At 37.3% G+C, this 14,644-nt stretch overlaps 1 protein-coding gene across 1 annotated transcript in view; it reads right to left on the reverse strand.

The window, feature by feature from the left end:
• Positions 1-14,644, reverse strand: part of LOC127868683 (zinc finger SWIM domain-containing protein 8-like) — a 55,596-nt gene that overhangs the window by 24,968 nt on the left and 15,984 nt on the right. Inside the window, 3 exon segments of the mRNA XM_052410624.1 lie at positions 2,105-2,283; positions 3,797-3,891; positions 12,441-12,594. Coding sequence (XP_052266584.1) covers positions 2,105-2,283; positions 3,797-3,891; positions 12,441-12,594 — 428 coding nt within the window.

A 14,644-nucleotide genomic window follows, 5' to 3' on the forward strand; every position in this document is an offset into this window, starting at 1 on the left:
AACTTGACCTAGACATCATCTAGATACAACTTTTGACTAAGTTTGGTGAAGATCAGATAAAAACTACTTGCATTAGAGAGCGGACATCATGCTGAATGTTTAAAACACACTAAGTGAACCCGTGACCTAGTTTTTGACCTGCCATGAACCATGTTCGAACTTGGCCTAGACATAATCTAGATACAACTTTTGACTAAGTTTGGTGAAGATCAGATAAAAACTACTTGCATTAGAGAGCGGACACCAACTAAATGTTTAAAACACACTAAGTGAACCCGTGACCTAGTTTTTGACCTGCCATGAACCATGTTGGAACTTGGCCTAGACATCATCTAGATACAACTTCTAACCAAGTTTGGTGAAGCTCGGATGAAACCTACTTAAATTAGAGAGCGGACACCATGCTCAATGTTTAAAACGCACTAAGTGACCCCGTGACCTAGTTTTTGAAACGGCATGACCCATATTCCAACTTGACCTAGACATCATCTAGATACAACATCTGACCAAGTTTGGTGAAGATCGGATGAAAACAACTTGAATTAGAGAGCGGACACTTAATACGGACCGACAGACCGACCGACCGACAGACAAGCTCACTCCTATATACCCCCCTAAACTTCGTTTGTGGGGGTATAATAATAGTATTAAGAGTTTAAAATTGAAACAAAGGCTGCATTCAATAAAGGCATATGCCTCAAGTAGAAGCCTTGTCAGTATAGATTGATGGGCCCATTGAATGAGACAAAAGTCAAAAAGTAGGTCAAGTCATGGTCAACATGAAGTCATGTGATGTTGATGTATTGATATATTCCAAAATCATCATACATGAAGTATTAAATCTTTTAAGGAAGCATAATGGATGTAAGACAAAGTGCATCATTGTGGGTTCACCATGAATTTGTTATTAAGGATTGAAAGAGATTAATGAAAATGTTTGCTCATATTTCTTTTACCATACAAATCTCTAATATGCAATTAAGATAACTATAAACATTAATTATTAATTTAATTAAAATACTTCTTAAATATGTAGAAAAACAAGAGCTGTCAGAGGACAGCGCGCTCGACTATTCGAGTGCTTGACAGTATAATGTAAGCCATATCATGTTCATATTCAATAATTTATTAGACGATCTTTCAAAAATAAAAAAAGGAAAAAAAAATTGGGGGGGTGGGGTAGGGGGTTGAGAGGGGGGTATAATGCGGGGTGTGGTAAATTATAAGATGATGTTTAAAAAAAAAATGGGGGGGTAGTGGGGAGTGTGGGTGATGTTGATGTTAAAAAAAAAAAATAGGGGGGGGGGTGGGGGAGGGGGAGGGATTCTGGGTAGGGGCGTGGGATATTGTTTGGGTGGAATCCATTGTGGTATTCAGGCAAGTGTTGTTTTGTCAAAGTAATAATAAAATGTGATCATAAATAAAGAAGTTATGGCAATTTAAGCAAAATGTTCAATTATCTAAGTGTAAAAGGGGCCATAATTATGTCAAAATGCTTGATACAGTGGTCTGCTCTTGTTTATAGGTTGGGGTCATGTTGGTAAACAAGTATGCAACATATAAAAGCAATATGTCAAATGATATAGGAAATATTTGGGGTAGTGAGCAAACTTTAACATAGATTTATCAATAATATGCATATTCTAAGTATAAAAGGGGCAATAATTATGACAAAATGCTTGATAGAGTTGTCTGCTCTTGTTTATAGGTTGCGGTGATGTTGGTAAACAAGTATGCAAAATATGAAAGCAATATGTCAAGGGACAATGAAAATAAATGGGGTAGTACGAAAACATAATCATTTGCTGCATATTCTAAGTGGAAAAGGGGCCATAATTATGACAAAATGCTTGATAGAGTTGTCTGCTCTTGTTTATAGGTTGGGGTCATGTTGGTAAACAAGTATGCAAAATATGAAAGCAATATGTCAAGGGACAATGAAAATAATTGGGGTAGAACGAAAACTTTAACATTTGCAAGCTAACGGCACAGAACGGAACGGAACGCCGATGCCGGGTTGAGTAGGATAGCTCCACTATATATATTTCATATATAATAGTCGAGCTAAAAATCAAAAGTTATCAGTCAACATGAAAAACAATACCTGGTTGATTCTGAATAGACAGACAGCCACCACATGTGAACACCAGAAAGCATTGCTGTTACAAGTACAGGTGCACTGAGATATCCGCCGTCGGTCAAACAAGATGGCCACCTTGAAGCCATCCTTGTTGTGCTGACCCGCTGTGTTGGTTGGACAAACAGTGGCACTCAAATGGAATCCTGTAAGAGAATATCATTGAAACGTATTGATAAATGCTTAAATGGTGGCATTAAAACATTCCAAATGCTGAAATTAAGATGTAGCATTTAAAACAAGAGGGCCAAGATGGCCCTAGTTCGCTCACCTGAGAGGAGTCGGTTCATTCAATCTTTACCAAATGTCAAACTTGACCTAGATATTGTCCAGACAAACATCCTGGTCAAGTTTCATCATTATTGAACCAAAACTCTGGCATATGGAGTGTTTTTGTAAGATTTGACCTGGTGACCTATATTTTGAGTTGACCCCCCCCCCCTTACCAAACATCAAACTTTGCTTACAAAAATAAATATTATGACCAAGATTCATAAATTCTGAAACAAAATTGTGACCTCTAGAGTGTTTACAAGGATTTTGTATAATATAATGAAAATATGGACAATCTAAGGGCAATAATTATGGCATTAATTATGTGATATATATAAAAACCAATCTTTGTACCAAGTTTCACGATTTCTAGAGTGTTCACAAGCTTTTTTTACTATATAAATATAAGAAAACTGCCCCCCCCCCCCCCCACCGGCAGCCATGTTATTCAACTGACCTGAACCATTATCGAACTCAACTCTCATATCAAGGAAACTAATGTTCTGACCAAATTTCATGAAAATTGGGCCAAAAATGTGACTTCTAGAGTGTTCACATGTTTTCACTTTTTACATATAGAGAAAAATGCCCCGCCCACTGGCGGCCATGTTTTTTCACCGATCTGGACCATTTTCGAACTTCTCCGAGATATCAATAATACAAATGTTTTGACCCACTTTCATGATGATTGGGCAAAAATTGTGACTTCTACAGTGTTTACAAGGTTTCTCTATAGCCAAATAAGGAAAACTGCCCCAACCACTGGCGGCCATGTTTTTCAACGGACCGGAACCACTTTTGAACTCGACCAACATATCATTAAGGCAAACATTTTGACAAAGTTACATGAAGATTGGGCATGAAATGTGACTTCTACAGTGTTTACAAGGTTTTTCTTTTTTTGACCTAGTGACCTAGTTTTTGACCCTGCATGACCCAGTTTTGAACTTGATCGAGATATCATTGGGACAAATCTTCTGACCAAGTTTCATGAAGATCAGACATGAAATGTGGCCTCTAGAGTGTTTACAAACCAAATGTGGACGACGGACGGACGGACGGACGGACGGAAGACGGACAAAGACCGGTCACAAAAGCTCACCTGAGCAATCAGGTGAGCTAAAAAAAATAAATCATTGAAAATGTATAACCAAATACACCAATAATGCATGAGATTACATTAAACACAATCATTTTTAAAGAATGTAAAAACAATCTGTCTAGATGATAGAAAGAACATTTTCACTAAAAAAGTTAGGTTAATTTACACATGACTCATCGTAATACACAATATTTTCAGTAACTACACTGGTTATTTTATGGTATGCTATGTTACTACAATGTGCTGGAAATCATTTGGACAAAAAGTTAGTGCAAACAGTTTACCAATCTGAAGTGCATTCTTAACAGCCTTGGTTTTGTACAGGTGATCTCCCTTCTGAAACTCTTCAGCACTGCCATTAGCAAGACAGGAGTAGAGTCTGCAGGTAAAGAGTTTAAAACACTTGTAATGTAAGTCTCAACGCAGGAATTGAGTCTGCAGATAACGAGTACACATAATTTTAAACTGTTGTTGGATAGAGAATAGTAATAAAGAACAAGTAAAGAGTTCACATAATTCCCACTGCCAGTGTAAAGTTAGCAGGTTATTTCCAATAAAATGCTTATTCAATAACAGCAGCAAGAAGGATGCAGTTTAAGCATATTTGCTGCATAATTAAATAATTATCCAATCTAATGCATTGAATGATGGTTGGGCAAATGAGTTTTGAATGCCTGCAAACAAGTGGACCCACAAAATTAATTTACTATATTGCCCAGATGTTACTTTAGTTGGAAAGTATAAATTATTAGTGTGATTTACTAAAGACCCTTACTGGCAAAGTGGAAAATAACATTTTTAAAGGGACTGTCAACCACGAATGACGAAAAAATAAAAGTTCTAAAATACCGTATTTTTTTACAATTATTAGTTTATATTGATTAAAATTTCACGACTGGTATATTACATTACTTGAAAAAAGTTCATACTTTCAGTACATTCGGTATTAAAATTTCGCGATGTGAAATTGAAGTACATCGCGAAAATAGGTGACATAAAGATATACACACTATAAATAACGCAAGTAGATTGATCATTTTATATATAAAATATATACAATTCACTACGCATGCACAATTTGCATTCCTGGGTTTACCACGTGACGATGATGATCTACTGGCGTCATTTATAGTTAACTGGTAGTTACCTGGTAGACATACCCAGTAAAATTTAATACCGAATATACTGAAAATATGAAAACTTAACCACTTTTGGCAAGCAATGTAATATACCAGTTGTGATATTTAAATCAATATAAACTAATAATTGTAAAAATATACGGCATTTTACAACTTTTCTTTTCTTCGTTGTCTTGGTTGACAGTCCCTTTAAAGGCAATGTGGGATTTTGTCCCAGATGTATAACATTTTCTTTGGTACAGTTTATACTTAATATGGCTGTCCTTGTTGGACATGACCCAGAGACACCATGAACTTAAGTAATGTCTTATACCACTTAACCAAGCAATATGATCTGTTTTTGTACAAAGATCAAAAAGTCTATCCATATTACATTATTCAAAAAAGAAAAAGAAAAAAACTTTCTGTTCATTTATCTGGATCAAACAATACAAATTTTCATTAACTATTCCAACAGCAAAAAGTGGCTGTGAGATCAATTATTCAATACAACTATACTGAAACACTGGAGGTAAACTATACATGTATCTTGATCCAATTGATTCGTCCGTCAGCTATTTTGTGGGGAAAAGCTGTACAAGTTGTGGCTTGCTAAGGCAACATAATTATGACTGTGTCAATATGAAGGGACTCAATGTCCCATTATTTGCTAGGAAAATTTAACAATCAGTACATTTGAAAATTTTGATTGTCGTTTATCAGGCGTTTTGCTGTCGTTTGCCAAATTTTCAAATGGCAAAAATTTTGCCGTTTTGAGGAAAATTAACGTTTGGAAAACGTTTTTTCCTGTCAAGTGCTGTCCCAGATAGTAAACACTATAAATCATAGACTGTGCTTCAATACATCACCGAGTTATTAACCTAAAAAATTGATACCGGTATACAGTCTTCATCAACAATGGTCAGAACCGAGCATCGAGACATATGGAAACGACTGGTGTCAACTTAGTCACACAATCAACTTAAGGAAAGAAGTTGATAATTAATTTTAATTTCAAGTATTTCGTTGATAGTTTGTAATGTTTGTGATGATTAAAGGCTTAATGTGCTACAATTGTGAATGACGATATATGGACAGGTATAAAACCCTTAGCAATTCCAGCAAGTGTCGGAAATTGTGACTGCCATTATGGCCATCTTAGGCAATAAGCGTCCTTTATATTGCAAATATGCAAACAGTTTCAAAAATCAAACTCATTTATGTTTCATGTAGCAAGTTGAAAAAATACAACATTACAAAATCTAAAGGTAAAATGAATGAAAATAAATATAAACATGTATATACATAAATAGTTTTAATATTATTATCAACATAATAATTAAATAAAAAATATCAATAATATTTTGTTATGTTCATAATATAATATAAATTAATATCTTTTTAAAAATGATTTTGTTTGTTTTGAAATTTAGCATACTTGATTTTTTTGTTTCTTTCAGATCACAAAGAGGCCTCACAAGCTTCTATACTGAAAACGTCAATGTCAAATACACAGGCTGCAGCTTATATCCAAAAGTGAAGCTGCTGTTGTTTCGGCCATGACTAGTGTCTACTTTGCTGCACAGAATAACCAAGCTTAAGTTACTATGTATGTATATCTATACAAATTTGTTCAAGTGTTAAGATATCATTTAGACACAACTTCTGACCAAATTTGGTGAAGATCGGATGAAAACTACTTTAATAAGAGAGCGGACACCATGCTAAATGCTTGAAATGCACTCAGTGACCTCGTGACCTAGTTTTTGACCTGACATGTCCCATATTTTAACTTGACCTAGTTATCATTTAGACACAACTTCTGACCAAATTTGGTGAAGATCGGATAAAAACTACTTTAATTAGAGAGCGGACACCATGCTAAATCCTTGAAATGCACTAAGTGACCCTGTGACCTAGTTTTTGACCCAGAATAACCCATATTCGATCTTCACCTAAATATTGTCTAGATACAACTTCTGACCAAGTTTGGTGAAGATCGGATGAAAACTATTAGAATTAGTGAGCGCACACTGCTGTGGACGCCAACCGCCCGCCAAGGGTGGAACTATAATATGTCCCTTTTTCACAGGCGTATAAAAAGCCTGCCAAATTTCTTTAACTATTTTTTTTACATGTTTTTCAATCCACATACCACTTTAAATGTGAAACACAGGTCTTAATAGCGTAATTGGCACCCCAAACTATTTGGATAAAGAGCATGTTTTCAAAAAATTTTGATTTGTGTCTTTTAAAACAAAAAATAACAAGGGACAAAATAGTCATAAAACCAGGTTTAAAATTTGTAAATGAAAGTCTGATAAAGGGAGACAACCCAAACTGAACTGGTTGTTTATAATTAACCCCTTTGTTTTAAAATAAATCTAGTTTTAGTCGTGGCAACCTTGACCTTGGAGATATTGACGTAATTCTTTCGTGCGACACACCATCCAATGATGGTGAACAAATGTGCCAAATGACTTTAAAATCTTACAATGAATGACATAGTTATGGCCCGGACAGGCTCATTTAAGGCCATTTTACCTTTGAACTCAAAGTGTGACCTTGACCTTGGAGATATCAACGTAATTCTTTCGCGCGACATACCCTCTAATGAGGGTGAACAAATGTGCCAAATGATTTTAAAATCTCACAATTAACGACTAAGTTATGGCCCGGACAAGCTTGTTCCGCCCGCCCACTAGCCTGCCCGCCTTCATTCGCCAATCTAATAACCAGTGTTTTCCTTCGGAAAACCTTGTTAAAAATGAATTCTCTTTTTGTATTTATAAATATGCCTACCAACACAAAGTATCCAGTCTATCCTTTACTCATTTTAAAACCAGTCACCTTATCTACTAAGTAAATTTTATGATAATGTCTAATGTAAACAAGGGCTGTTTGTAAAACATACATGCGCCCCATATGGGCTGTCAGTTGTACATGCAGTGGCAGCCATTGTGTGAATACGTTTTTTGGCACTGTGACCTTAACCTTTGACCTAGTGACCTGAAAATCAATAGGGGTCATCTGCAAGTCAAGATCAATGTACCTAAGAAGTTTCATGATCCTAGGCATAAGCTTTCTTGTGTTATCATCCGGAAACCATTTTACTGTGTCAAGTCACCATGACCTTGACCTTTGACCTAGTGACCTGAAAGTCAATAGCGGTCATCTTCGAGTCATGATCAATGTACCTATGAAGTTTCATGATCCTAGGCGTAAGCGTTCTTGAGTTATCATCCGGAAACCATTTTCTAAGTTGAGTCACCGTGACCTTGACCTTTAACCTAGTGAACTGAAAATCAATAGGGGTCATCTGCCAGTCATGATCAACGTTCCTATGAAGTTTCATGATCCTAGGCATAAGCATTCTTGAGTTATCATCCGGAAAGCATTTTACTGTTAGAGTCACTGTGACCTTGACCTTTGACCTAGTGACCTGAAAATCAATAGGGGTCATCTGCCAGTCATGATCAATGTACCTATGAAGTTTCATGATCCTAGGTGTAAGCATTCTTGAGTTATCATCCGGAAACCATTTTACTATTTAGAGTCACAGTGACCTTGACCCTTGACCTAGTGACCTGAAAATCAATGGGGGTCATCTTCCACTTGTGATCAATGTTCCTATGAAGTTTCATGATCCTTGGCGTAAGCATTCTTGAGTTATCATCCGGAAACCATTTTACTGTTTTGAGTCACTGTGACCTTGACCTTTGACCTAGTGACCTGAAAATCAATAGGGGTCATCTGCGAGTCATGAGCAATTTATCCATGAAGTTTCATGATCCTAGGCATTAGCGTTCTTGAGTTATCATCCGGAAACCATTTTACTGTTACCATTTTACCGTGACCTTGACCTTTGACCTAGTGACCTGAAAATCAATAGGGGTAATCTGCGAGTCATGATCAATGTACCTATGAAGTTTCATGATCCTAGGCCTAAGCATTCTTGAGTTATCATCCGGAAACCATTTTACTATTTTGGCGAGTCACTGTGACCTTGACCTTTGACCTAGTGACCTGAAAATCAACAGGGGTCATCTGCGAGTCATGATCAATGTACCTATGAGGTTTCATGATCCTAGGCCTAAGCGTTCTTGAGTAATCATCCAGAAACCATCTGGTGGACGGACGGACATACGGATCGACATGTGCAAACAATATTACCCCTCTTCTTCGAAGGGGGGCATAAATTTAAGCTGTGCATTGACATACCTACACCCTCATAGGTTTTCTTCCAGAGACTGGGAAAGGACTTACTCACTTTTTGATAACAAACAAGAACAAGGGCTGTTTGTTTAACATGCATGCCCCCCATATGGGCTCTCCGTTGTATTGACAGCCATTGTGTGAATATGTTTTTGTCACTGTGACCTTGACCTTTGACCTAGTGACCTGAAAAGCAATAGGGATCATCTGCCAGTCATGATCAATGTACCTATGAAGTTTCATGTTCCAAGCCATAAGCGTTCTTGAGTTATCATCCGGAAACCATTTTACTATTTTGGGTAACCGTGACCTTTGACCAAGTGACCTGAAAATCAATAGGGGTCATCTGCGAGTCATGATCAATGTACCTATGAAGTTTCATGATCCTAGGCATAAGCGTTCTTGAGGTATAATCCGGAAACCATTTTACTATTTCGGGTCACCGTGAACTTGACCTTTGACCTAGTGACCTCAAAATCGATAGGGGTCATCTGCGAGTCATGATCAATGAACCTATGAAGTAACATGATCCTAGGCATAAGCCTTCATGAGTTATCATCCCGAAACCATTTTACTATTTCGGGTCACCATGACCTTGACCTTTGACCTAGTGACCTCAAAATCAATAGGGGGTAATCTGCGAGTCATGATCAATGTACCTATGAAGTTTCATGATCTTAGCCATTAGCATTCTTGAGTTATCATCCGGAAACCATTTTACTATTTCAGGTCACCGTGACCTCGACCTTTGATATAGTGACCTGAAAATCAATAGGGGTCAACTGCGAGTCATGATCAATCTACCTATTAAGTTTCATGATCCTAGGCATCAGCCTTCTTGAGTTATCATCCAGAAACCATTTTACTATTTCGGGTCACCGTGACCTTGACCTTTGACCTGGTGACCTGAAAATCAATTGGGGTCATCTGCGAATCATGATCAACGTACCTATGAAGTTTCATGATCCTAGGCATAAGGGTCATCTGCCAGCCATGATCAATGTTCCTATTAAGTTTCATGATCCTAGGCCCAAGCGTTCTTGAGTTATCATCCGGAAACCACCTGGTGGACAGACCGACAGACCGACCGACATGTGCAAAGCAATATACCCCCTCTTCTTCAAAGGGTGGCATAAATATTACTGTCATGTCTGTAATACCACCCCCCTGTACGCCAACGCCCTCTTACTACGCCCTCAGTAAGAGGGCATTGCATGACAGTTTTTAAGAATGGAATTTATTTACAAGGTTTAGAAAACAAAATGCTTTAAACATATCTTGAATGTGTGTAAAGGAGTAAATCCACTAATAAAAGTTAGTAACAAGAGGGCTATGATGGCCCTGAATCGCTCACCTGACTAATCAAATACAATCCCAACCCAGATTTCATCAAGATAAACATTCTGACCAAATTTCATAAAGATGAGATGAAAACTGTGACCTCTATTGTTTACACAAGGTTTTTCTATTATTTGACCTAGTGACCTAAATTTTGACCCCTGGTGACCCAAATACAATCGCAATCCAGATTTCAACAAGATAAACATTCTGATCAAATTTTATAAAGATTGGATGAAAACTGTGACCTCTATTGTCTACACAAGGTTTTTCTATTATTTGACCTAGTGACCTAGTTTTTGACCCCTGGTGACCCAAATACACTCCCAACCTAGATTTCATCATGATAAACATTCTGACCAAATTTCATAAAGATTGGATGAAAACTGTGACCTCTATTGTCTGTACAAGGTTTATCTATTATTTGACCTTGTTACCTAGTTTTTGACCTAGTGACCTAGTTTTTGACCTAGTGACCTAGTTTTTGACCCCAGATGACCCAAATACAATCCCAACCCAGATTTCATCAAGATAAACATTCTGAGCAAATTTCATAAAGATTGGATGAAAACTGTGACCTCTACTGTCTACACAAATAAATTGTTGACGGTTTTTCTATTATTTGACCTAGTGACCTAGTTTTTGACCTCAGACGACCCAAATAAAATCCCAACCCAGATTTCATCAAGATAAACATTCTGACCAAATTTCATAAAGATTGGATGAAAACTGCAACCTCTATTGTCTACACAAGGTTTTTATATTATTTGACCTAGTTTTTTACCTAATGACCTAGTTTTTTACCCCAGATGACCCAAATACAATCCCAACCCAGATTTTATCAAGATAAACATTCTGACCAAATTTCATAAAGATTGGATGAAAACTGTGACCTCTACTGTCTACACAAGGTTTTTCTATTATTTGACCTAGTTTTTGACCAAGTGACCTAGTTTTTGATCCCAGATGACCCAAATACAATCCCAACCAGATTTCATCAAGATAAACATTCTGACCAAATTTCATAAACATTTGATGAAAATTGTGACCTCTACTGGTTACATGAGGTTTTTCTATTATTTGACCTAGTTTTTGACCTAGTGACCTTATTTTTGACCCAAGATGACCCAAATACAATCCCAACCCAGATTTTATCAAGATAAACATTCTAACCAAATTTCATAAAGATTGGATGAAAACTGAGACCTCTATTGTCTACACAAGTTTTTCTATTATCTGACCTATTATGTGGACTAGTTTTTGACCTAGTGACCTAGTTTTTGACCCCAGATGACCCGAATACAATCCCAACACAGATTTCATCAAGATAAACATTCTGACCAAATTTCATAAAGATTGGATGAAAACTGTGACCCCTACTGTCTACACAAATAAATTGTTGACTGACGGACGCACACACACACGCACGCACATACGGACGCCAGACATCACACGGTCACATAAGCTCACCATGTCACTTTGTGACAGGTGAGCTAAAAAGTCACTGAACTGACCCCCCCCCCCTCCGAACAATGTTGTGCAGGGCATATAGAAACTAAGAATAAAGTAGATTTTGGTCAATATAACAAAATGCTGATGAATTGGTTTGATTGTGGATGACACGCCTGCATTTAATTTGTCCCCACTACATAGAGAATAATAGGTTGGTGACGTGGATGGAGAATGGTTATATGGCAAGTCGGAGGAATTGATTGGGTGAGCCGAAGCCAGATAACCATTCTCCATCCACTTCACCAACCTTTTACTCTATTTATCCTGTCACATTTACAACATTCGTTGAAATGTTTCTAAAATATCTAGTTTCAAGTATTTTGTGTTTAAATATTTAATATGGTAAACATCAAGCGCGAAAAAAAACATGGTGACGTCACGTCACGCAAAGCGCTTAGGTTAGCTTCCATCTTGTTAAGACACACAAAAATCGAGTTACTCGTTATTAATTCAATACACAAAGACCAAATTATGCTGTTTAAATAATAATGTTTAAACAAACAGTCCTTTACATGTATTTGGTATTTTATTAATAGAAAAAAAATTATTTTATTAATAGAAAATAGTAAATGCATGCACATGCGCGGATAGCAACTGACGGGTATTCGAGGTCACGTGGTAATCTAGCCTAATATCTTTTGGGATATTAGGTTACCTGGTTATCGGGCTCATTTAAAGGCATTTGACAGGATTAACCTTATTACCACATCTACATTAGATTGCCAGGGGCCCTTATGGGTCGTACCTGATGTCCTCCTCACAGTCCGGGAAGCTCCAGTATGTGATCCTCAGCTGCAGTGGTTCCGGGATAGGCTGGGGGTACTTCTCCACGACCCCGTACGGGATGTTGCAGGCCACCGTCTGAGAAGCAAGCTCCACCAGGGACAGCACCCTACCATCTGCAACACATCAACAACAATATTAGCAATTGTTAGACATATTTGCAATATAATACAGTAAAACTAAGGAATTTTAAAACTGACCTAGTGGTCGACTGAAAACAATGGTCAACTGCCGACAATGGTTAGTTTAGACCCAACCTCCCCTGACGAAAATCACTCTATATAACACTTGAGAATAATAGGCATCACCTATAGATGTGGGAAAGCTTGTGTTATGACACAGATTTTCTCACATGACACTCAAGAATGGGATTATTGGCCAATAGACGGTCTCCACAGTTAAGGCTAATGACAAGACGTATGCATTGTAAAAGCCCATGGCTGCCACATTGCAGACTTGATTGAAATGCTAGTGAGCATTCATTTCTTTATTGATTCCAAGAACAGTGCTGCATAGGTATTTTATGTTTCCACAGTTTGGGAGAACTGCAATCTAATCAATAGTGATGAATGGGTTCATTGCATGAGGTGCATTTCTGCTTTCTTAACAGGGACAGAATGATAACGTTTGTGGAATAAAAATCAGCACTTCACCACAACCACATACAGAATTGGTTTAACTATGTGTCATTATGAGTATTAATTTTCAATTTATCTATGTCAACTAATGTAAAAGACACACAAATCTTACCCAAAGGCTCAAAGTTGCTCATCTGAGATACAAATGAACTGACCCGCTCAGTGCAGCCCCAAGATATCATTAGAACAAACGTTCCGATCAAGTTTCATGAAGAGTGAACAATAAATGCAACTTTTAGAGTGCTAACAGACCACATTAAAATAAATGTTTTGATGAAGTGTTATGAAGATTCGACAATAAATGTGACTTTAAGAGTGTTAACAAGTTTTTACAAAAGCCATATAAGGAAAAATGCCCCGCCCCCTGGCGGCTGTGTTTTTTAACAAACCAGAACCATTTTCAAACTCATCCAAGATATAAGGGGGAAAAATCTTCTGACCATAAATTGTGGTGTTAACAAGGCAAATGTTGACGCCACACGCCACACAACGCATGACGAACAAAGTCGATTACAAAAGCTCACCATGAGCACATTGTGCTAAGGTGAGCTAAAAATTTACCGAATAGATAGTAGGTTTCATAGAGTTCATTTTTATCATTATGACGTTCACAATGTTTAACAATTCTAAATACAATAAAATAACAACTCAATTTAAACCTGTTCTATTAAAACCAGAGACTACCCTACCCGCGATAAGAGGGATAATTTCGCACTAAACGCCCGTGATTTCGCCCTATGAGCCCAGAAAAGAGAAGATCAAGTCGCCCGATTTGTTGAGTAAGCAAGACCGGAAAAGTGAAAATCAAGCCACCCGATTATTTTTGCTAAGGCGTGCTACCGCCCGCATGTGTTTAGCAAGTTTCTTGTTTTTTGTTTATCTAACGATTACACAATTCACCCCGCACAGATCGCTAATTGACCGTGACAAAGCAGTCGCTTAATATAGGTTGCTATAACAACACACTCGTGCCTCCTCGCGCCTGCCGTAAGTTGTCCAATGATTACGTGGTAATTGATTGATCGTCCGATTATTAAATTGCTGGTTTTTGACAGACGGCAAGGTTAAAAAAAGTTGGAACGACGTTACAAATTTTAAACTCGATAGACTGTGCATGAAAACGCTTACTTTTTGCTTCACGCCGCTAGTAAAATCAATACACAGTCTACTTGATGCTTCATCATAGATTCCCAGAATGCATTTCCCATGTGCTTGACACTTCAGAAAAATGGCGACCTATTGTGTTTTTGCAATTCTTCCACACAATTTCGGTAATTATCGGACATTTTGTTGTGTTGTTAAACTATGTGAGAATATTGACAATATAATCATTTTGTGATTGGCAGTAAATGTATTGTGATGTTATTGAGATATACTAGATGTTCCATGCATTAAGATTGTGTTTTGTTACAAAAGCAGTCATAGGGATGATGATAATATGATGACGATAAAAATGTGATGAAAAGGTGCTACCAGTATATATCTTGAATTACTAAATGTGTTAAATGACTTAAATGTGTTACGATGA

Source organism: Dreissena polymorpha, chromosome 2, assembly GCF_020536995.1.
Source record: "Dreissena polymorpha isolate Duluth1 chromosome 2, UMN_Dpol_1.0, whole genome shotgun sequence".
NCBI classification, from domain to species: domain Eukaryota; kingdom Metazoa; phylum Mollusca; class Bivalvia; order Myida; family Dreissenidae; genus Dreissena; species Dreissena polymorpha.